Source organism: Halichoerus grypus, chromosome 1 (assembly GCF_964656455.1).
Source record: "Halichoerus grypus chromosome 1, mHalGry1.hap1.1, whole genome shotgun sequence".
NCBI classification, from domain to species: domain Eukaryota; kingdom Metazoa; phylum Chordata; class Mammalia; order Carnivora; family Phocidae; genus Halichoerus; species Halichoerus grypus.
Genome location: NC_135712.1, coordinates 211,751,890 through 211,775,223, shown reverse-complemented (window position 1 = coordinate 211,775,223; position 23,334 = coordinate 211,751,890). Strand labels below are relative to the sequence as shown.

At 42.7% G+C, this 23,334-nt stretch overlaps 1 protein-coding gene and 2 non-coding genes across 3 annotated transcripts; 2 read left to right on the top strand and 1 right to left on the bottom strand.

Annotated features, from left to right (window-relative positions):
• Positions 1 to 692: 692 nt before the first annotated feature.
• CD70 (CD70 molecule) lies at positions 693 to 3,325 on the bottom strand. Its single transcript, XM_036120717.2, has 3 exons — positions 3,072 to 3,325; positions 2,263 to 2,296; positions 693 to 1,174 (listed from the first exon to the last, which is right to left on the bottom strand). Exons 1-3 carry the CDS (start codon positions 3,243 to 3,245, stop codon positions 786 to 788), a joined length of 597 nt encoding a protein of 198 aa, XP_035976610.1. The 5' UTR covers positions 3,246 to 3,325; the 3' UTR covers positions 693 to 785.
• Positions 3,326 to 9,659: 6,334 nt separating this feature from the next.
• Positions 9,660 to 9,765, top strand: LOC118553634 (U6 spliceosomal RNA). Its single transcript, XR_004926122.1, has one exon. It is a non-coding gene; the product is annotated as a U6 spliceosomal RNA (small nuclear RNA).
• A 10,687-nt stretch (positions 9,766 to 20,452) lies between these two features.
• LOC118553633 (U6 spliceosomal RNA) lies at positions 20,453 to 20,557 on the top strand. The gene has a single exon (XR_004926121.1). It is a non-coding gene; the product is annotated as a U6 spliceosomal RNA (small nuclear RNA).
• Positions 20,558 to 23,334: the final 2,777 nt, after the last annotated feature.

Sequence of the window (23,334 nt, the reverse complement as noted above, 5' to 3'; positions counted from 1 at the left end):
ATAAACCCATTTTTGCTGGTAAAATAACTGGCAGATTTTTTTTAAAAAAGATTTTATTTATTTATTTATTTAGAGAAAGAGAGAGTAAGAGAGCAGAAGGACGGGGCACCTGGGTGGCTCAGTCAGTTAAGCGTCTGCCTTCGGCTCAGATCATGATCCCAGTGTCCTGGGATGGAGTCCCACATCGGGCTCCCTGCTCAGAGGGGAGCCTGCTTCTCCCTCTGCCTGCTGCTCCCCCTGCTTGTGCTCACGCTCTCTCTCTCTCTGTCAAATAAATTAATAAAATCTTAAAAAAAAAAGTTAAAAAAAATAAATTTGAATCAGGCAGCTCCGAGCCACCCAGCCCCCTCCATGTGCACCACCCTCCCAGCTCCTCCATGCCTTCACCAATCCCGAAGTTCTCCTAACCCCATCCTCCTGCGTTTTTAAGGACGCTTCATTACACAGGCGTCAGGTGATGGAAACCGAAAGTTCCAACCCCCTACTCCTTCGTTGTTTCCCCTGGCAACCTGGCCCCAAATCTCAGGTCACCAGGAGGGCTTTCCAAAAGTCACTCATTAACGTAACAAAAGACACCTTGATCGCTCTCATCACTTAGGGAATTCCAAGGGTTTTCTGGCACTGGAACCCCGTGCCAGAAATGAGGGCAAAGACCAAATAGATATTTATTACAAAGCACTATATTACAGAGATACACAAAGAAAAAAACATTTTTATTAGAGAAAGAAAAAAAGAAAAAGACAAAACACACCCTCCCGACGGATCTGGGCCAAGAGGTGCAATAGTTAGGGGTGTACCCACTGAACCCCAAAAAAGGTCTCATCAGTGTTTGGGGATGGCAGCAGAGGTAGGGTGAGGTTGGTGCAGAGCGTGTCCCCTTGGGCCAACGGTGTCAGGCGCTGGGAGGTGACCACACAGCCTTCATGGAAGTTGAGGCGCAGCAGGCTGATGCTGTGGGCTGCTGGGGAGCAGATGCCCACTGTCAAGGTGGCCCTGGGGGGCGCGGTGGCCCCCAGGGAGGACGAGCAGTTGGCCAGTGTCACTTGGATGTGCAGCCTATAGATGCCGCTGCGCTGCACACGCAGCTGCCCGTTGTCCAGCTCCGGTCCGTGCACGAAGGAGCGGCCCAGGGCTGGGCCTCCCAGCCAGTGCAGCCTGCAGTCCTGCCGCCGTCCTGGAGGCAGAGTGTCAGGGAGGTGGGAGGACGGAGGTTTAGGGAAACCGTGCTATAGCCCAGATGTCCAAAATTCCTCGGTTGAAACCTAATCCCCAAGGTCACGGTATTGGGTGGGACCTTCGGGAGGGGATGAGATCATGAGGGTGGAGCCCTCTCTCCCCCTGGTCGGCCACGTGGGGACACAGAGAAGAGACGGCCATCTAGAGGCCAGGAAGCAGGTTCTCACTAGACACCGAGTCTGCTGAGCCTTGATACTGGGCTTCCAGCTTCCAGAAACGTGAGAAAGAAACGTGCTGTTACAAGCTACCCCAACTACCGTATTCTGTCCCAGCAGCCAGGGAAGTGCCAGAGAAGAAAAAGAACAACAGGGTTTCCCTCCATTACAAAATGGCATGAACACAGCATGTGAACCTCTGGGGAGGAGCTGGAAAGGCCTCATGGTGGGGAGGGTTAGAGGGCGGCTGGGAGGGGAACGGCCTCCCCACAGGCCACCAAACAGCTGGCTCTGTCACCACCTCCACCTCTTTGTTCTAAGGCCACCTTCTCAGGGACACCCGTTCCTGAGGACCCCACTGTCCGTGGCAAAACGAACCCCAGCATGCCCCAATCCCCTCCCCTGCTTAATTTTTCTGTAAAACCTATCAGAGGCGGGTTGTACCCTCTGTGGAATGCTGTGTATTTAGTGGGTTCATTTATTTACTGTCTGAGCCTATGGGTACGAGGGAAGCAGAGTTCTCTTCTCTGTTGGGGCACTTAGAACAGTGCCGGGCTCACAGTAGCTGCTCAGTTAAGGTCTGAGGGGTGAATGAAGGAATCTGGCGACCGACGACCAGGATGGGCGGTGTTTTAGTTCTCCCAAGGCAGAAGATAAAGTGTGAGGGACTGAGAAAGAGTAAGGTAGTAGAGAGCCAGAAACACACTGCCCCACCTCGCCTCTCTCTCTCCTCTCTCTCTCTCCCTCTCTCTCTCTCTCCCTCTCTCTTTCTCTCTCTCCCTTTCCCTTGTTCTTTCTCTTTCCGTCTATCTCGATTTCTCTTTCTCTCTCCCTCTCTCTTTCTGCCTCCCACACAAGCACGAGGGGTTACCTGTGTAGTTCAGCTGGAGCTCAGCCATGTCCCGCTGGAAGAAAAGAAGAGAAAACCGGTGGGCACATAAGCATGAAGGTTTTAAGTTCCCCCTAAATGAAGACCTCTCTTTTCTCTGCTCGTCCTCCTACCCACTTCTCAACCCCTTGGACTGAATTGTGACTTTTTAAAAAAGATCTTTTAAAGAGGAAGTAGGTTTAGACTAAATACCCACACCTGCTCTCTCCGCTGCAAAGCCCCCCCGCCTGCGCAGCCCCCAAAGGGGATCCCTGTGATGGGTTTACAGGGTTTCCAGAAGAGCGGTACGGGTCATCCTGCCCTCGGAGGCTCCGAACCCACCCTCTCCCGGCTTTGTGAAGCCCCCAGCAGCCTCTGAGTCAGCCTGCTGGGGGAACACCAAAGACGAGTCATTTTCCATGCCCACATCGGAAGCCCCTTTCTCAGCTGCAACCTCCCCACCCGGGATCCCCACCCGGGATTTACCTCCTGGGTTCAAGCGACATTCCCTACGCCCCAGCCCAGACATCCAGGGCAGCCATGCCCTATCTGCCTGCTCGGTCTCTGTCTCTGGCCCTATTCTCCCCCAACCAGATCTTCTTGGATGATTTTTCTCCATCTCATTCTGATTTTTTTTTTTTTTTTTTTGTGGTCTTCTGTCTGTCAGTCTGCGCCCGGCTCTGCCTCGACCCCGTTCTCTTCCCGGCAGTTCACCTCCCCTCCGCGCTCCCACAAGGCCCCACCCGGAGGTCCCCAGGCTCCCGGAGCAGGTGGCAGGTTTGCATCTCTCTCCTCCTTCCTTTTCAACTTACCCCAGGTGACTCGAGCTGCGGCTGCTGCGCGAGGCGCTGGGTGCACAGGAAACAGTAGATCGCAACTACCACAACGCCCACCAGAGCGACCCTCTGGATGGACGCCCAGGGCAGGCGGGGCACCGGGCAGCCAGAACCCTCCTCTGCCATCATGGCCCTCAGCCGGCGCTGCATCGGCCCTGCCTCTGCTGGCAGGCTCGGGGCGAGCCCCGGAGCCAGGAGAACAGGAAACGTCCTCCGCCACTCAGCTCGGAGGCCTCGGCCTGCCCAAACCTGCCTGGGACCCGCCCCACCCCACTCTGGGGATGTCCGGCAAAGGGGAGGGATTTGAGCTGTTCACCGAGCAGGGAAATCCCCTCCAGCTTCTGCCCATCCTCAGCTCCCAGCGGGGTGGTGGGCCAGGGATCCAACTGCTGCATTGCGCCCCTCAATCTTCCTATTTGGCTCCTTACCCTCACCTTCCTGGTGTTCATTCATTCATTCATTCAACAAACTTTCACTGAGCATCCCCTATGGACCAGATGCTGCACTGGGCTTTAGGGGTACAGCAAGCAGGCAGGGATGGCAGGGAGGCTCCCCAAATATCCTTGTGCTTCTCTCCACTTTCCCAGCCTCCCTGGCACGTTGTGGGGCCACGTGACTGACCTGCCCGAGAGAAGGAGAGTAGAAGCAGATGGCTGGTCACTTTGTTGGCCTGCTCTTATAAACCCCCCACAGCACCCTTCAGCTTTCTCTTCCTCTCAGAGGCCCCCTTTTCCTGATGGCCGCAGTGGGTTGAATAGTGTCCCCCCCCCCCAGATTCATGTCTGCCTAGAACCTCAGTTGGTACGTGACCTCACTCTGGAACTGGGTCTTCGTGGTTGTAATTAGATGAGGTCATACTGGATTCCAGTGGGTCCTAGATCCAATGAATGGCATTTTGTAAGGAAAGGAGAGGACACACAGAGACGCAGAGGGAAGGTGGCCATGTGAAGATGGAGGTGGACATCAGAGGGATTCATCTACAAGCCAGGGAACGCCAAGGATTGCTCCGAACACCAGAAACCGGGAAGAGGCAAGGAAGGATTCTTTTTCTTTTCTTTTTTTTTTTTCTTTTTAAAGATTTTAAAATTTATTTTACGAGAGAGAAAGAGTGCACAAGCAGGGGGAGCTGCAGGGGGAGAGGGAGAAGCAGGTTCCCCGCTGAGCTGGGAGCCCGAAGCGATGCAGGGCTCCATCCCAGATCCCAGGACACTGGGATCATGACCTGAGCCGAAGGCAGACGCTTCGTCGACTGAGCCACCCAGGTGCCTCTGGAAGGATTCTTTCCTAAAGCCTTTGGCGGGAGCGAGGCCCTGTGGACACCTTGATTTCAGACATCTGGTCTCTAGAACTGTGACAGAATAAATTTCTGTTGTTTTAAGCCTCCCCATTTGCGGTGCCACAAGAATCCACTAACAAAGGCGCGGCTACAAGCTGTAGAGAGATCGCCTGGGCTGGTAGGATTGTGCCGAGGGCTGTCAGTATCAGTGAGATACTGATCTAAGCCTGCGCTGGTGCCGCATGAAAGCTGCTATCCACGCAATTCACAAGTGCACGTGGCTCTGTTCTAGGAAGCTTTACCTGTAGGCACCGGAATTTGAACATTTCCTTCCAAAGTGAGGAGTCATGAAGACCCGACCTGGAGGATGGATACGGGGGCGGGATAGATTTCAGAGCTTGAGCCAACCACGTTGGCTGATGGGGAGGTGGGAGAGGGGCAAGGGGAAAGAAAGAAGGGAGTCAAACACGTTCAGAATCCTTGGGATGCAGGTGATTGGCATTTGCACCGTGGGACCAACAACTACTGAGGAAATTTCCTTTCTTAAAGCCCTAGGATTTTGTCTGGGGGTTGGAGGGAGGCTCCCCAACCTCAAGCTCTCCTGAAAGCGGTGGCATGATCCTAGGAATTATTTTTTTTAAACTTTTTTTTTTAAGATTTTATTTATTTGACAGAGAGAGACACAGCGAGAGAGGGAACACAAGCAAGAGGAGTGGGAGAGGGAGAAGCAGGCTTCCTGCATAGCAGGGAGCCCGATGCGGGGCTCAATCCCAGGACCCTGGGATCATGACCTGAGCCGAAGGCAGACGCTTAATGACTGAGCCACCCAGGCGCCCCGATCCTAGGAATTTTTTCCATCCTTCTTTCTTATTGTATGACACCCCCGCCGGGTTCTAAAGTCTAGCCCCAGCCATTAACCCAACCTCCAGAACCTCCAGTCCCCATTGTGTCATGTTGCCCACAACGGACTTTTTTTTTTTTTTTTTAAGATTTTATTTAATTATTTGACAGAGAGAGAGAGCGAGAGAGCACAAACAGAGGGAGCAGCAGAGGGAAAGGGAGAAGCAGGCTTCCCGAGGAGCAGGGAGCCCGATGCGGGGCTTGATCCCAGGACACTGAGATCATGACCTGAGCCAAAGGCAGATGCTTAACCAGCTGAGCCACCCAGGCGCCCCTCCCACAATGGACTTTTGATGGTTTCCTGCAATCCGACTGGTGTCTCTTCCCGATCGATCTCCATCTAGCCACGGTAAAACTAATTGCTACAGCGGGTGTTCAGGTACGAGGAATCTGCAGTCCCCCAACACACCTGGATTCCAGTCTCCAGAAGGTCACATTTTAGCTTTGAGGTTTTGGGAAACTCGTGCCATCATCAGCTTTTAAGGTCAATATTCGCATCCATCATGTGGGCTGTGATGAGGTTCAAAGGAAAGGTATGTGTGTAAGACCATAGCATGGTGCAAGCGCACACAGCAGGTGCTCAATAAAGGCCCACCCTCAATTTTGTTATTTTCACCCACAAAATACTCATTAGAAGAACGCACAAGGGCACGAACGGACAAGGACAATTCACGAAGAAAGGAATTCAAGTGACTTATAAACACAGAAAAAGGGCGTCAACCTCTCTGGGCAATAAATTGCAAATTACATCAATCAGCGGTTGACAGAAAAGCTTAAGAGATGGCCAAACCCATAGTAAATTCCAGCTGGATCAAAGATTTAAGTGTAAAAAGGAAAAAAAGAAACCAGGAAAACACCGAAAATGTGGTGATTTCATAAAGATTCATCCTGGTGCAGTGATGTGTTAAGCATGTTTAAAAAACCCAAGAACGTATAAAAGAGAGTGCTGAAATAGTTCACATATAAATGAGTAATCGCTCCATTAAAAATAGCAATTTAAAGGAATACTCCCCCCCCCACAGGCAAGATGAGAAACAAGAGTGAAAAAGGAAAGGTCGAGCAGACATTGATGATGATTCCTTTAAAGTATGAAATATAAGTGAAGTCTTTAAGAAATGACTAATACTCTCTAGAAACACGAAACAGAAAAAGCAGTCGGCTTATAAAAAGAAATGCACATGCACCTGAAATAGCATCGTATGATACGCTCTCTTTTCATAATAAAAGAATTTGGAAGTTAAAAGGCCGTGGAATACACATTTTCATTTTCACCTATGAATTGGTAAAAGATCAAAGCGCTGGGTGATTTGCTGCGTTGCTGGCCTGTGGCTGAGAAGCATCCTCACACCTGGACGAGGGGATGTGAAATGGATCCAACTTTTGCAAGGGTGGGGTGTGGCAAAATGCACCTTCCCTTTCTACCAGCCCTGTACTTCAAGGATTTTATTTTATAGGCACACTCTCACATCACAAACGCAGATGTTCACACATCAGTTCGATGTGGTGGGACGTGTAGTAACAAAAAGGAAAACAAAACCAACCCAAACACCCAGTCGTCATTGAGGGCTTATGCCTGTGCTAAGTAGGGGTCATTTTTTAAAAAACTTCGCGCGGTCCCGCAAAGCCTGTCGTGCTATGACTTTTATCTTCCATAGCAGATCCACCTAGCAGAGAAGTTGGCGGAGGGGCTGTGCCCGACTTTGATCACACATTTGCATCACATGCCTGGGTTTTTCCCCCCCGCTGCTCTGAAATTACTAGACTGGGACATTAGGGGGGCTCCATCAATCGATCGCTCCCCAGTTCCGCTGAGTCGTGTGGGATGTTTGAGGAAGTTCTGAAACCAGAGCTTCCCCTACCTTCAAGCGAGAGTCTGGCTCCCTCCCCTTGCCAGCTAACTTTCTCTCTCCCTTATTACTCTGCTTCCGAAGGCCACCGCCGCAGGGGAGGGAAGGGAGGAGAGGCGCCCCCCCACCCCGGGGGTGGGGGCAATCTGGATGCCGGGAAGTCTGATCACTCTCCTCCTTCCTGAGCTTCGTCTTTCCCGGAATTGCAGATAGTTGCACTCATTCCGTAGGTAGACTTTTCAGATTGCTTCTTTCGCTCAGTAACATGCCTTTACATTTCCTCCTCCGCGTCTTTTCAGGGTGGAGAGCTCATTTCTTTTTAGCGCTGAATAATATCCCATTGTCTGGATGTCCCGCAGTTTGTCCGTTCACCTACTGAACACTTGCTTCCAGATTTGGGCAATTATGAATAAAACTGCGTGCAGGTTTCTGTGCGGGTGTAAGTTTTTCACCTCCTTTGGGTAAATGCTAAGGAGTGTGATTGCAGACTCATATAGTAAGAGTATGTTTAGCTTTGCGAGAAACTGCCAAACTGCCCTCCAAAATGATCCCAGGCTTCTTAACATAGTGGCTGGATCCTAAGAAGGCAAAACTGGAAGCTGCTGGTTGCAGGACCTCAGCCTGGAGGTGGCACGGTGTCACTCCACCATATTCTTTGGGTGAAAGCAAATCCGAAGATCAACCCAGATTCAAGGAAATGGGAAGTAGACTGACTCCATGACTTGCTGGGAGAAGTGACACGTATTTACAGAGATGGGGGGATGGCTGGGGATCATTTCCGCAGGCAGCCTACCAGAAGCCAAAGCTCAAGCCTGAGAAACAGGAACTAATGTGGTTTTTAAACATTTCTAATTTTTTCCCAGCTTTATTGAGGTATGATTGACAAATAAAGATTGTATGCATTTGAGGTTGTACGATGTGGTTTTTTTTTTTTAACACGGATGATTAATATATGTTTGCACTGTGAAATGATCACCGCCATCAAGTTAATGAACATATCCATCACCTCACAGTTACTATCTTGTTGGATTTTTGTGGTGAAAACACTCAAGATCTATTCCCTTAGCAAATTTTTTTTAAAGATTGTATTTATTTGAGAGAGAGAGAGAGAGCACAGAAGGAGAGGGAGAAGCAGGGTCCCCGCTGAGCAGAGAGCCTGACACGGGGCTCAGTCCCAGGACCCTGAGATCCGGATCTGAGCTGAAGGCAGATGCTTAACCGCTTAACCCACTGAGCCACCCAGGTGTCCTCCTTAGCAAATTATAAGTATACAACACAGTGCTACTAATTATTTCCATCATTCTGCACACTAGATCCCCCAGAACTTACTTGGCAGCCACTGGTCCACTTTTTAGTTGTATGAGTGGGGACTTTTTTTCCACACGTAAGTGAGACCATACAGTGATTGTCTTTCTGCATCCGGCTTATTTCACTTAGCATAACGTCCTCTGGGTTCATCCACCTTGCCCTGAGAAATGAACGTGGTTTTAACTAACAACTTGACCAAGTCTCACGTTCAGTGTTCTGGGTCTGTGAAAAGCTAGACTGCCTACCCCCAGGTTCCTTGAAAAATCTGAACAGGTGACTACACCGTATGTGTGATCAAGATATGATCAGCAGCAGACCTGTGACGTGGGACGGTCACCCTCTTGCATTGAAGATCGTTCTCAGTGGCAAGGAAATGGAAAGTTGACCAACAGTGATTACTTTTGTTCAGAAAAGTACTCTCTTCTGAAAATAAGACATTTGGAACTGAGTGTTTGCTGACATGGTTTAGCTGCTCAGCGAAGCCATCTTTACTGGACCTAGGCTCTGCCTTTTCATTTTTGCCACCATCAGTGTGAAGGTTTATTTTTAATGGAGGTATAATTTCTACCCAATAAAATTCATCCATTTCAAGTGTACAGTGTGCTGAGTTTTATCAAATGCATAAGGTCATATAATAATACCACGGTCGAGATCTAGAACATTTCTGTTGCCCTAGAAAGTTACCCTGTGACCCTTCTATAGTTGCTCTTCCCAATCTATCCCTAGGCAACCACCAACCTGCTTTCTGCCACTCTGGTTTTGCTTTTTCTACAATTTCATATAAATGGAATCACGTATTATGTAATCTTTTTGTGCTTGACATATTCCTCTTAGCATAATGTTTTTGATTCATTCATAATGTTATGTGTATCAATATTCTGTGCCCGTTTATTGCTGAGTAGTATTCCATTTATTTGTGCATTCATCAGCTGATGGGCATTTCTGCTGTTTTCAGTTTGGGGCTATGATGGATAACAATGCTACAAGCATTGTGTGTGGGTCTTTATGTGGGCATGTTATCATTTCTCTTGGGTAAATTCATAGGAGTGGGACTGCAGGTCATATGCTAGGAGTATGTTCAACGTCATAAGGAATTGCTGACCGTTTACCCAAGTGGCCATCCCATGTTGAGTTCCAGTGGCTCCAAATCCTCAACAATACTTGGTCTGGGTAGTCATGTTAGTTTAAGCCATTCTAGCGATAATTTGCTGTCATTTAAATTTGCACTTCCCTGTGCTCGCTTTGGCAGCACATATACTAAAATTGGAATGATACAGAGAAGATTAGCACGCCCCTGCACAGGGATGGCACACAAATTTGCAAAGCATTCCATATTTATGAATAAATAAATAAATAGACAAATAAATGAATGTGATGACTAGTGATATTAAGCGTCTTTTCTTTCTTTTTTTTAACATTCACAATAGAAGTTTACTACATATCAAACATTTTAATGTCCTTAATGAAAAAGGCAAATACCAATCTAAAAATATAAACAAAAGTCTTGCAAAGTTTATTTCATACAAATGACAAAGAATATATTAAAAATTAAGATAGAATAGAAGTAAAGTACCATTAGGCGTATCAAATTGGCAAATGTAAAGAATTATGGTAATACCCATTTTAAGGATTGGGCTTCTTGAAAATTCTTAGCACAACTTTTCCATTTGACAATTTGAAAATGAATATCAAAAGTCTTAATAATATTTTATGAAGCAGTTGTAGATCTAGAAATGTATACTAAGGAAATGGTTAAAGTATTATCAAAATATTTAAATACAAAAGCACTCCCCAAAGGTGTTTTTTTTTTTTTTTTTTTAAAGATTTTATTTATTTATTTGACAGAGAGAGACACAGCAAGAGAGGGAACACAAGCAGGGGGAGTGGGAGAGGGAGAAGCAGGCTTCCTGCCGAGCAGGGAGCCCGATGCGGGGCTCGATCCCAGGACCTGGAACCATGACCCGAGCCGAAGGCAGACGCTTAACGACTGAGCCACCCAGGCGCCCCCCCAAAGGTGTTTTTTTAATTGTACAATTTTCAATTACTTGAAAGTACAAAAATTGTTGATCAGTTAAATACCTCTTCTCATTCCTTGCCATGAAATACTATGCAAGTATTACAAATGATACCGTAAAAATTTATTTTGCTATACAAATACTTGATTACAATGTGGTTTTAAAAAGAATAAATATATTAAGATTTTATTTTATGCTAATCTGCATAGCATTCTCTACATGTGAGAGTGATTATTTCTTGGTGGTAGGATCGTAATTATTGTTTTCTTCTTTCTATGTAGCTGTATTTGATTTGGGTTTTTCTAAAATATAAATCATTCATTCTTTTCCTCATTGATTTTACATGTTCTAACATATGCCAAATTCTTACCCATTTCTGAGCAAATAATATCAGGTAAAGAAAGTCTTCCTTCATTATTTTTTATTTTAAAAATATTTCTTTTTCTTTTTTAAGATTTTATTTATTTATTTGATAGAGAGAGACAGCCAGAGAGGGAACACAAACAGTGGGAGTGGGAGAGGGAGAAGCAGGCTTCCTGCTGAGCAGGGAGCCCGAGGACGCAGGGCTTGATCCCAGGACCCTGGGATCATGACCTGAGCCGAAGGCAGACGCTTAACGACTGAGCCACCCAGGCGCCCCTTTAAAAATATTTATGAATGGTGTCTGGTTCTTACTCTTCCAGATAACTTTATGGTTACTTCACAAAGTTTTAAAAAAATTTTTATTTAAATTCAATTAACATATAATGTCTTATTGGTTTCAGAGGTAGAGGTCAGTGATTCATCAGTCTTACATAATACCCAGTGTCACACATCTTTTCATATGTTCATTTGCCATCTGTATATCTTCTCTTGGACATAGCTATCCAAATTTTTGACAATTTTCTTTCTTTCTTTTAAAGATTTTATTTATTTATTTGACAGGGAGATAGCGAGAGCAGGAACACAAGCAGGGGGAGTGGGAGAGGGAGAAGCAGGCTTCCCGCTGAGCAGGGAGCCCGATGCGGGGCTCGATCCCAGGACCCTGGGACCATGACCTGAGCTGAAGGCAGATGCGGGTAATGACTGAGCCACCCAGGCGCCTTCTTTCTTTCTTTCTTTCTTTCTTTCTTTCTTTCTTTCTTTCTTTCTTTCTTTCTTTCTTTCTTTCTTTCTTTCTTTCTTTCTTTCTTTCTTTCTTTCTTTCTTTCTTTCTTCTTTCTTTCTTTCTTCTTTCTCTTTCCTTCTCTCTCTCTCTCTTTCTTTCTTTCCTTCCTTTTTTCTTTGCTGAGGTTTTATCTTCTAATTTTTGAGATGTAAGAATTCTTGATATATTCTGTGTACAAATTCCTTTTTAGATGCATGGCATAAGACATGTAAATATTTACTCCTGTGATTTAAAAAAATTTTTTCTTAATTGTATACTTAGAAGAGCAAATGTATTTATTTATTTATTTATTTGACAGAGAGAGAGAGAGAGAGAGAGAGAGAGAGAAAGCGCATGAGCACAAGCAGGGGGAGCAGGGAGGGAGAGGGAGAAGGAGGCTCTGGGCTGAGCAGAGAGCCTGATGGACCCTGGGATCATGACCAGAGTAGAAGGCAGGCGCTTGACCCACTGAGCCACCAGGTGTCCCAAGCAAATGTTTTTAATTACTTATTTAATTTTTTATTTATTTTTATTTATTTTATTTTATTTTATTTTTTTAAGATTTTATTTATTTATTAGGGAGAGAGAGAGAGCACAAGCAGGGGGAGCAGCAGAGGCAGAGGGAGAAGCAGGCTCCCTGCTGAGCAGGGAGCCGGATGCGGGACTCGATCCCAGGACCCTGGGATCATGACCTGAGCCAAAGGCAGACGCTTAACCGACTGAGCCACCCAGGCGTCCCTACTTACTTAATTTTTTAGAAAGAGAGAGAGCAAGCACCTGAGTGGGAGTTGGGGGAGGGGCAAAGGGAGAGAAAGAGAATCGTAAGTAGGCTCTAGGCCCAGTGTGGAGCCCAACACGGGGCTCCATCTCACGACCCTGAAATCATGACCTGAGTCAAAAACCAAGAGTCGGACGCTTAGCCGACTGAGCCACCCAGGTTCCCCTAATGTTTTTAATTTTTGTATGGTCCACTGGATTCCTCTTTCATGGTTCATGCTTTTAGTGTTACTAAGTGTTCTCTACTTAATCCCTCATTTGTTTACCTCTTCTCAGGGCCAAGGAATAGAGAGCAAGGAGTCCCTCTGAGTCAGGGCATGCCTGATGGATCTAGTCTTAGGGAACATTCAATCAATAACTTGATTGATATCTATTTAGTAATTATTTAATGAGCACTTACTCTGTGCCAGGCACTGTTAGACGCCCTGGGGATACAATGGTAAAGAAAACCAAGTTTCTGCTCTATGGAATTTATGTTCCAGTGGTGATAAACAAGGAGCATCAGGTGCTCTGGGGGCCCCCAACCAGATCCTCTTTGCTGGGCCATGACACCCAACCTCCAACTGTTGTGGGGTGTTGGCTGCTCATGACTCATTCTTGTATTCTAGTTCTCGAACAGAGTGATCTTGTCTGACAGATGTTACTTTGCTTGAGGATGCTATGAAAGTTGTCATCACCCCACACTGGGGGTAGCTTTTGGCCAATGACTGACTGATTTAGGGATATAACAGCCCACACTTCTTGTGTCTCTGGGCAGGAAAGTCTTTGTGATACTGGTCATGCTCCAGAGCTCCCTATGAGATCAGGTGGAGGCAGGTTCTCTTCTCTTGCAATCACATCGACATGGCTAGCTTCTCCTCCTGCCCTATTCTTCGTCCTTCACTCTTCTACAGGTTTCTTCTGAGAGACCTCCTTCAGTAAACCACACACAAAAATGGTTTTAGGAAAACCAACCTAAAACATTGGGTGTCAAAAGGAGTCCTGGGAAAGGACTCTGACAGAGATTTTGGAATAGGGTCCCTCATTGGTCAGATGTCAGTGAGAACCCCATCCTTGGTGATACGGGGATTGTTGAGCACCCCGTCCCCAAGCCTAAGGCAGTGTGTTAATACTTTCTTTAGGATGAACTGGGATGGGATACAGGAGGAAGGAGATGCACTCGTTTGTGCCATATCTCTGGTGTTTGAGAATTAGGGGGAAAAATAACTAAAAAGACTGCAACTGGGTGGTTACTGCTGAGCAACACTGATGTTTTGAAGAGAGAGAAGAACTGGCTCATATATTAATAACCAATTCAGGGTGTAGTGCAAGAGTCTGGGCGCTCCCTTGGCAGCATCTACAAAGGTCCTCGCCTGCAGTGCAGGTAAGGCAGAGGTGGGCACCAGACTCACAACATAATGGTAAGGGTTGCAGAATTTCAGTGAAGGTTGTTTTTGCTACTGAAGCAAGTTTCCAACATCAAAGTCGGGGTCCTGATGGGGAATGACTAGTAATGCAAGTCCCCGGGCAGGTGCAGTTGAAAACTTTGAGCCTCCACCTTCCCTTGAGCCTGAGTAAAGGAGAAACACAGGAGGAAAACTGAGTTTTCCCAAAATACAGACATACACACATGTGAAGAAAGCCAGAGATTGGAGGACACACCTACAAGTCAAAAAACACTGAAGATTGCCACCAGAAGCTGGAAGAAACTAGGCAAGCTCTTTCCCTACAGTCTTCACAGGGAGTATGGCCCTGCTGACACTTAGGTATTGGACTTCTGGCTTCTACAACTGTGAGACAATAATTCTCCATTGTTTTAAGCCACCTAGTTTGTGGTGTTTTGTTATGGTGGCCCTAGGAAACAATATAGTGAAGAATGGTGGAAAAGGCATATTAACAGCACAATTGGTAGTAGCTATAAATGTGTGAATTTCCATAGCCCCAAGATGGGATTCAATGACCATAATTAGTTTCTCCATAATCAGCAGAATTTCATGTTACCTGTCTTAAACCTAAAGGTTTCAGCTAATGAACTGATCATTAATATTTTACTTCTCTGATATCACTTCATGACCTGTGTTTGGGTCTTCAGTGTCACACACACCTTTGTTTTTCTGAATGAATACTGAACCTCTCCCTCTCCCCCTAAAACGCATGTTTCAATCTTTTTCAAATGTAACAGGCTTTGAAGTTGACCTGCCAGTATAAGGCTCACCTCTTCCTATGGATCACAAAGCAAATCTGAGAAAGAATGTTGAGGGGGAATATTGAGTCCTTGGGGATAAACAGCCTCTAGTTTTGGTTAAAAAAAACTGAGGTGTGATGTTCCCAGATTCCTAGTGGGAGGGCAGCCTCCTCCCTTCTTCCTGCAGTGCATTGTGGCTCTTACAGATGACACATTCTTGTTTCAAAGTTTTGAGTCTGTAGTCTTTTGTTTTTTCTTGCCTAATTGCTCTGGCTGGAACTTCCAGTACTATGTTTAATAGAACAGGCAAAAGTAGGCATCCTTGTCTTATTCCTGGTCTTTCATGATCAAGTATGATATTAGCTGTGGGTTTCTCGTAGGTAGCCTTTATTATGTTAAGGAAGTTCTTGTAGTCCTTGTTTATTGAGTGTTTTTGTCATGAAAGCGTGCTGGATTTTGTCAAAAGCTTTTTCGGCATCACTTGGAATGATAATGTGTTTTCCCCCTTCATTTTATCAATTTGGTATATTACATGGATTGATTTTTGCATGTTGAACCATTCTTGCATTCTGGAAATAAATCCCATTTGCTCATGGGTATATAATCCTTTTAATATGCTGCCAGCTTTGGTTTGCTAGTATTTTGTTGTGAATTTTTACATCTATATTCATAAGGGATATTGTTCTGTAGTTCTCTTTTCTTGTGATGCCATTGTTTGGTTTGGGTAGCAAGGTAAGGCTGTTCTCAGAAGTATTTTCTCCTTTTCAAATTTTTTTGGAGGAATTTGAGAGAGATTGGTGCTTACTCTTCATTAAATGTTTGGTAGAATTCACCATTGAAATCATCTAGTTCTGGGCTTTTCTTTGTTGGTAGGTTTATGATTAGTGGTTTAACCTCCTCAGTTGTTACAGTTCTACTCAGATGTTCTTTTTCATCTTGAGTCAATTTTGGCGGGTTATATATTTCTAAAAATCTATGCATTTAATCTAGGTTATCTAATTTGTTAGTGTAGAATTTTTCATAGTGTTCCCTTACAATACTTTTTATTTTTGTAGATTCAGTAGTAATGCCCCCACATTCATTTCTAATTTTGGTAATTTGAGTCTCTCCTCTGTCTCTCTCTCTCCCACTTTCCCATGAATCTAGCTAAATGTCAATTTTGCTGACTTTTTCAAATAATAAATTTTTGGTTTTATTGATACTCTCTGTTGTTTTTCTATTCTCTATTTTATTTATGTCTGCCCTAATCTTTATTTTGTCCTTTATTCTGTGGGTTTCATTGTTTTTATTTATTTATTTATTTATTTTTATTTTTATTTTTTTTTAAAGATTTTATTTATCCATTCATGAGAGACAGAGACAGAGGGAGAAGCAGGCTCCCCGTGGAGCAGGGAGCCCGATGCAGGACTCGATCCCAGGACCCCGGGATCATGACCTGAGTCGAAGGCAGACGCTTAACCGACTGAGCCACCCAGGCGTCCCTCTGTGGGTCTCATTGTAACTTGACATTCCTTTTCTAGTTCCTCAAGGTATGCAGTGAAATGATTGATTTGAGATCTTTTTTAAAATATATGCATTTACATCTATAAATATGCCTCTTAATACTGCTTTTGCTGCATCCTATTCATTTTGGTATGTTGTGTTTTAATTTTCATTCATTTTAAGATATTTTCTAACTTCTCTTATGATTTCTTCTTTGACACATTAGTTGTTTAAAATTGTGCTGCTTAATTTCTACGTATTTGTGAAATTTCCAGTTTTCCTTCTGTTATTCATTTCTGGTTTTACTCCCTTGTGAATAGAAAAAATGCTGTATATGGATTCAATCTTTAAAAATTCATTAAGACTTCTTTTGTGGCACAACATATGGTCTATCCTGAATAATGTTGAATGCACTTCAGAAGGATATGTATTGTGCTAGTGTTAAGCCAATTGCTCTGTATATCTGTGAGGTCTAACTGGTTTATTGTGTTGTTCAAATCTTCTGTTTCCTTATTGATCTATCTGATTGTTATAGTCATTATTGAGAGTGGTGTATTAAAGTCTACAACTGTTATTGTCGAACTGTCTAGTCTTGCTTCAGTTCTTTCAATATTTGCTTCCTATATTTGGGGGCTCTTGTGTTAGGTGCGTATATGTTTATTATTGTTATATCTTTTTGCTATTTTGAACCTCTATCGATATATAATGTCCTTCTTTGTGTCCTGTGATCTTTTTGATTTAAGGTCTATTTTGTTTGACAATAATATAGCCTCTCAGCTCTCCTTTGGAACATTTTGGATGGAATATCTTTTCCCATCATTTTACTTTCAACCTTTGTGTGTCTTTGCATGTAGAGTGAGTCTCTTGTGGACAGATGGAACATGTTTTTTTGTTTGTTTTTGCTTTTGTTTTCCTTTTTTTGCCAATGTGCCAATCTCTTCCTTTTAATAGGAAAGTTTAATCCATTTACAGTTAAAGCATTTACTGATAAGGAAGAATTTCCTTCTGTAATTTGGTTATTTGTTACATGTTTTGTTCCTCATTTCCTCCATTACAGACTTTTTTGATTTTTAGTTGATTTTTCATAGTGTACTAATTTGATTTCCCTTATTCTTCCTCTTTCTTTTCTCCTTTTCCTTCCTTTTTAAAAAAATTTTATTCTCTTAGTGGTTATCTTGGGGATTACAATTAACATTTTAACCTCATAGCAACCTAGTTTTAATAATACCAACTTATTTTCAATAGTATAAAAACATTTTGCTCCTATACATCTCTGTCCCTCCTTTATATTGTTATTGTTACAGATTGAATTTTTTTGAAGATTTTATTTATTTATCTGTGTGTGTGAGAGAGAGAACACAAGCACGGGGAGCAGCAGGCAGAGGGAGAAGCAGGCTTCCCACTGAGCAGAAAGCCCGATGTGGGACTTGATCCCAGGACCCTGGGATCATGACCTGAGCCGAAGACAGAGACTTAACCGACTGAGCCATCCAGGTGCCCCACAGATTGCATTTTTATTCATTGTGTTCCCTTTAACACGTGGTATTGTTTTGTGCATTTGCCTTTGAAATGAAAGGTTGGTTTAACATTAAAAATCAATTATCATAATTCATTACGTGAGCATAATAAAGGAAATAAATAACATCTCAAAAGACACAGAGGGAGCATTTAATAAATTCAGCATCCTTTAATGATAAAAACTTACAGCAATCTAGAAATAGAGTATTCTCCATCTGCTAAAGAATATCAACAAAATATCTAAAACAACAACATAGTTAAGGGTGGCAATTGAAATTGGAATTGCTATGACCACTTCTTATTAATACGGCACTGAAGTCTTAGCTAGTACAATAAAACAAAAGAAAGAAGCAAAAGGATTGAAAAAGAAGAAATAGAAGTCATTACTTACAGATTACATTATTATGTAGGTAGAAAACAAAAAGAAACTATATATAGATTTAATAAAATAATTTAGCAAGGTCACTGGTTATAAAATCAAAATAGAAAAATCAGTGGTGTTTCTATGTATCAACATGTCTAGAAAAAGACTTTGAAAATTATACCATTTATAAGAGCATCAAAAAACATAAGATACTTGTGACTAAATCTAAGTAAAGTACTGTAAGAATTCTACACACAAAACTATAAGACATTATTGAGGAAATTAAGTAAAATCTAAATAAAAAGAAGGATATACTGTGGTCATGGATTGGAAGACAATATCGTGAAAACATTAATTCTACACCAACATCTATTGATCTATAGATTCAATGCAATCTCAGCAATATCTCAGCAGGGTGTGTGTGTGTGATGCTGATTCAAAAAACACATGGAAATGCAAATGACCAAAAATAGCCAGGATGATCTTCAAGAAGAAAAACAAAATGGAGAGTTACTCCTCCAGATATTAAGACCTATCATAACGCTACAGTAATTTAGACAATGTGGTGTTAGTGCATGGATGGACTACAATCCAGATGGGTTGTACATATAAAAGTGAAAGGTAAAACAATAAAGTTTAAAGAAAGAGAAGATTTATATTCTTACAGGAGAATATTTATTTATGTTAGGGCAAGTAAAGATTTTTTTAAAACAGAACACAAAAATATTATAAATGTAAAGGAAGATATTAAATTTATTATTAAATTAAATATTATTCTTAGAGTATATTAAAAGTAAGATCTGTTTTTCCAATTTAGAGAATGAAAAGGTAATCTACAGAGTGAGAAAGAAGATTTGCAAAAATGTAATTGACAAAAGGGCTCACTTCCAGATTATAATAAAGAATTCCTATAAATCAAAAAGAAAAAGGTTGGCTGGGTGGCTCAGGTCATGATCCCAGGGGAGTCTGCTTCTCTCTCTCTCTCTCTCTCTCTCTCTCGCTCCCTCTGCCCCTCCCATCTGCTTATTCACGCGCTCTCTCTCTCAAATAAATAAATAAATAAAATCTTAAAAAAAAGACAACCCATTTAAAAAAGGGCCAAAAGATGTGACCCAATGCTTCACATAAAACAATATATAAATGAACAATAAACATGAAGGGGTGCTCAACCATATTAACCATCAGGAAAATGCAATTTAAAACTACAAGGGGATGGGGATGCCTGGCTGGCTCAGTCAGTGGAGCGTGCGACTCTTGATCTTGGGGTTGTGAGTTCGAGCCCCACGTTGGGTATAGAGATTACTTAAAAATAAAATCTCTAAAAAAAACTACAAAACTACAAGGGATCCCATTACAGAACACCTAAAATGGAAGGCTGACAACACTAGGTTTGTTGGTGTGATATGCAGCGATCGGAACTTTCACGCTTGGCAGGTTTGGTGATATAGTGACACCTGCTTTGGAAAATTGGCATCATCTAATAAAGTTGAGCATAGGAAAATCCACTCCTAGATAGATACTCAGCACAAATGTACACATATGGTCACTAAAAGGCACAAAAATGCACCAATTTTATTTATAAATGTGTGCAAAAGTTCTCATAAAAATATTAGTGAGCGCTCAGTAAAGATGAAAAGGCCTACAGGCATAAAGGAAAGGTGCTCAGGAATCATCCGGGAAAGGCAAGTAAAAACCATAGCGAGATATCATCTCACAGTGTTACGATGGTTACAACCCATCCAACGTGAAATCCCAGACAAAAGACACCAGGTCTGAGGATGTGGAGAAACTGGAACCTTGTTCACTCCTGGTGGTGGGAATGCAACATGGCGCTGCGCCATGGAAAGCAGTGTGGAGGCTCCCCAAATATTGATGGAACTACCTTCCCATCCAGCAATCCTACTCCTGGGTATAAACCCCAAAGAATTGAAATCAGGATCTCCAAGAGATACCTACACTTCTACGTTCATTGAAGCGTTATTTACAGAGGCAAAGGCCTGGTGGATGAGTGGATAAAGGACATGTGGTGTATACATACAATGGAATATTGTTCAGCCGTAAGGAAAAAGTTAATTCTGCCACTTACTACACGAAATAAGGCAGACACAAAAGGACAAAGATGATTCCACTTACCTGAGGGACCTGGTAGTCAAATGTATAGAGATAGCAAGTGGCAATGATGATTGCCAGGGGCTGGGGGCGGGAGGGAAGGGGAGCTGGTGTTTAATGAGTATACAGTTTCAGTTACGGAGGATGGGTAAGTCCTAGAGACCTACTATAAAGCATAATGTGTATACTTAACAATACTGTATTGTACACTTAAAAAAATTTTTTTTAAATTTTATTTATTTAGTTTTTTGAGAGGGGACGGGGGAGCACGAGCAGGGGGAAGGACAGGGGCGGGGAGACTCAAGCAGACTCCTCACTGAGCCCAGAGCCCCACGTGGGGCTCGATTGCACCACCCTGAGATCATGACCTGAGCCGAAACTGTGAGTCAGTTGCTTAACGGACTGAGCCACCCAGGCGCTCCAAAAATTTTGTTTAAAGAGGATAGCTCTTATAGTAACTGTTCTTATCATGCTTGCTTGGGCAGAACATATACTAAAACTAAAACAATACAGAGAAGATTAGCATGGCCCCTGCACAAGGATGACATGCAAGTTCGCGAAATGTTCCATGTTAAAAAAAAAAGTTCTTATCACACACAAATAAAGAAGGAAAGAGGAAACATTTAGGAGTGATGGTCAAGCTTTTGACATTGTGGTGATGGTTTCGTGGGTGTTTACTTATCTTTAAACTCATCAATATGTAATATTATATATATACAGCATTTTTGCATATCAGTCATACCTCAGAGAAAAAAACAAATGTAGGGTTTTTTAAACCACTAACATAAAGTGAACTCACAATTCTTTGTTAGTTTTTGTTGGCTTCTTGTCATACTTGAGTTAGTTTTGTTCCTTTTGATGAATAATTTCCATTTTTTGAAGAATAGAAAAAAGATATTTATCCTAAAAATATTTTTGGTCAAATAAATGTCTTTACATGAGATTATCTGTGATTTTAAATAAACATTACACATTAAAAAAATTTTTTTACCAAAGATCTCACTTTCTCTGCTGTTCGGAGAATAGCCTGAAGGGGGCGAGAGTGGATACAGGAAGAACTATCAGGAGGCTTCTGGAGGTGAACCGTTGAAAGCTTTAGACTCTTGACAGGTTGAACCTACACATGAAGGTGCCTAAGGAAATGGCCAAAAGAGTAAGAACAGAATACATCATTTCTGAGGTAAGTAGAAGAAAAAACTGGAATGAGAAAAAAATCCGAGATAAGGCAAGGAGGATGAGTAAAAGAAATATAGAAAAGGAGGGACAGGGGCACCTGGGTGGCTCACTCGGTTAAGCAACTGCCTTCGGCTCAGGTCACGATCCCAGGGTCCTGGGACTGAGCCCTGGGGTCAGGCTCCCTGCTCAGAGGGGAGTCTGCTTCTCCCTCTCCCTCTGTCTCTCCACCCCCTCGTGCTGGCTCTCTCTCACTCTCTCTCTCTCAAATAAATAAATAAAATCTTAAAAAAAAAGGAGGGACAATCAGAAATCACAAAATACATCCAAACCCATAATTTGCGTAATTGGAATTAACGCAGATGCTCTAAATCTCCACCACCTGATGGAGTGGCCAGGCACTGTGGCGCACTGGGAAGGTGGGCGGTCTGGGCTGAGATCCATCGGGCGTCAGTGGGAAATGCACTCAGAATTTGGAGACCTAGAATGAAAAAAATATAAAGCATCTTAATAATAATTTTAGACTGATTACACCTAGGAATGATTAACATTCTAGATACATTGCTAAATAAAATATTAAAATTCACCAATTTTTAAACTCTTAATTGTGCCTGCTAGAAAAGACTTAAATTACAGAGATGGCTCACATTACGTTTATACTGGACAGCATTGTTCTAAATACTCAAATTAAAAGACAATTATTGTCAGGCTGGATAAGAAAACTTAAAATCCAGCAACATGTTGTTGACATTTAAACATACAAGACATAACAAGTTGCTAATTAAAGGTTGTAAATAGCCAGAAAGAAAGTTGGTTTAGCCCTACTAATAACAGACAGCACAGAGTTTAGTGTAAAAAGCGTTACTAGATATAACCATGAAAATACAACAGTTTTAATGTGTGTGCACTTAAAAACGGTCTCGAAATAAATGAAGCAAAAATTGACAGAACTTTTCAAACATGTGGATGGTATGAATTGGGATGTGCTGTTAGTGTAAAATGCTCTGCAAAAATTGAAGACTCAGAATGAAAAAAAGGAGGAAGAATGTAAAATAGCTTGTATTAGATAATTATACCACTGAAGTAGGAGATTTTAAAAACACCCCTCGTGGCCATTGGTAGCTCAGGCTGACAAAAAGTAAGAATATAGATTTGAATAATACAATGAACAAGCTTGATCTCATGGTCATGTATACGGAACATGTATCGAGCCACTGCAAAATACACAGTAAAAAATGCTTAGGGAGCTGGTAGGAATGTAGGATGGTGTAGTCACACAAACTAGTATGTTGACTCCTCAAGAAAGTAAAAATAGAATTACCATTTAATCCAGGAATTCCATTTCTGGGTATATACCCAAAAGAATTGAAAGCAGGGACTCAGAGAGATATTTGCACATCCATGTTCATAGCAGGATTATTCACAATAGCCAAAAGGTGGAAGTAACCCAAGTGTCCATCAACGATGAATGGATAAACAAAATGTGGTCCATCCACACAATGGAATATTTTTCAGCCTTAAAAAGGAAGGGAATCCTGACACCTGCTAGAGTGGGGATGGACTTTGAGGATATTACGCTCAGTGACATAAGCCAATCACAGAAAGGTCAAATACTGTATGATCACACTCAAATGAAATATTTAGAGTAGTCACCTTCGTAGAGATAGAGAACAGAATGGAGTTGCCAGGGTGGGGAGTCATTGTTTCATGGGGACAAAATCTCAGTTTGGGAAGATGGAAAAGTTCTGGAGGTGGATGGTGGGGATGGTTGCACAACAACATGAATGTACCTAATGCGGGTGAACTATACGCTTAAAAAACAGTTTAAATGGGATAAGTTTTATGTTGTGTATATTTTACCACAATTAAAAATAAAAATAATTAATTTAAAAATGCTTAGAAAATCTCTCTCTCTGTTTTTCTCCACCCTCCATCCTTCCCTCCCTTCTTTCTACCTCCATTTTTTTTTTTAACCAATCATTAAGAAACCTTGTAGTTTTCAGGGATAAGTGTGGGGATTTTGTTCATTGCCACCAAGAGGTAATAAAGAGGCATGAGAAGCCCCAAAGTTATGGAAAAGCCAAAAGGCAGAAAATGTTCATTAACAAAGCAGAACACATGGAATGCAATGTTTCCATATCCAGATGAAAATAGTTACATATCAAACTTACGACATGTAA

Coding starts and splice junctions, on each gene's coding strand:
- CD70 (XM_036120717.2), bottom strand. CDS start 3,245: ATGCAGCGCCGGCTGAGGGCCATGATGGCAGAGGAGGGTTCTGGCTGC. Junction 2,297..3,071: donor CGCAGCTCGAGTCACCTGGG/GTAAGTTGAAAA, acceptor CTTTTCTTCCAG/CGGGACATGGCTGAGCTCCA. Junction 1,175..2,262: donor GCTCCAGCTGAACTACACAG/GTAACCCCTCGT, acceptor CTCTGCCTCCAG/GACGGCGGCAGGACTGCAGG.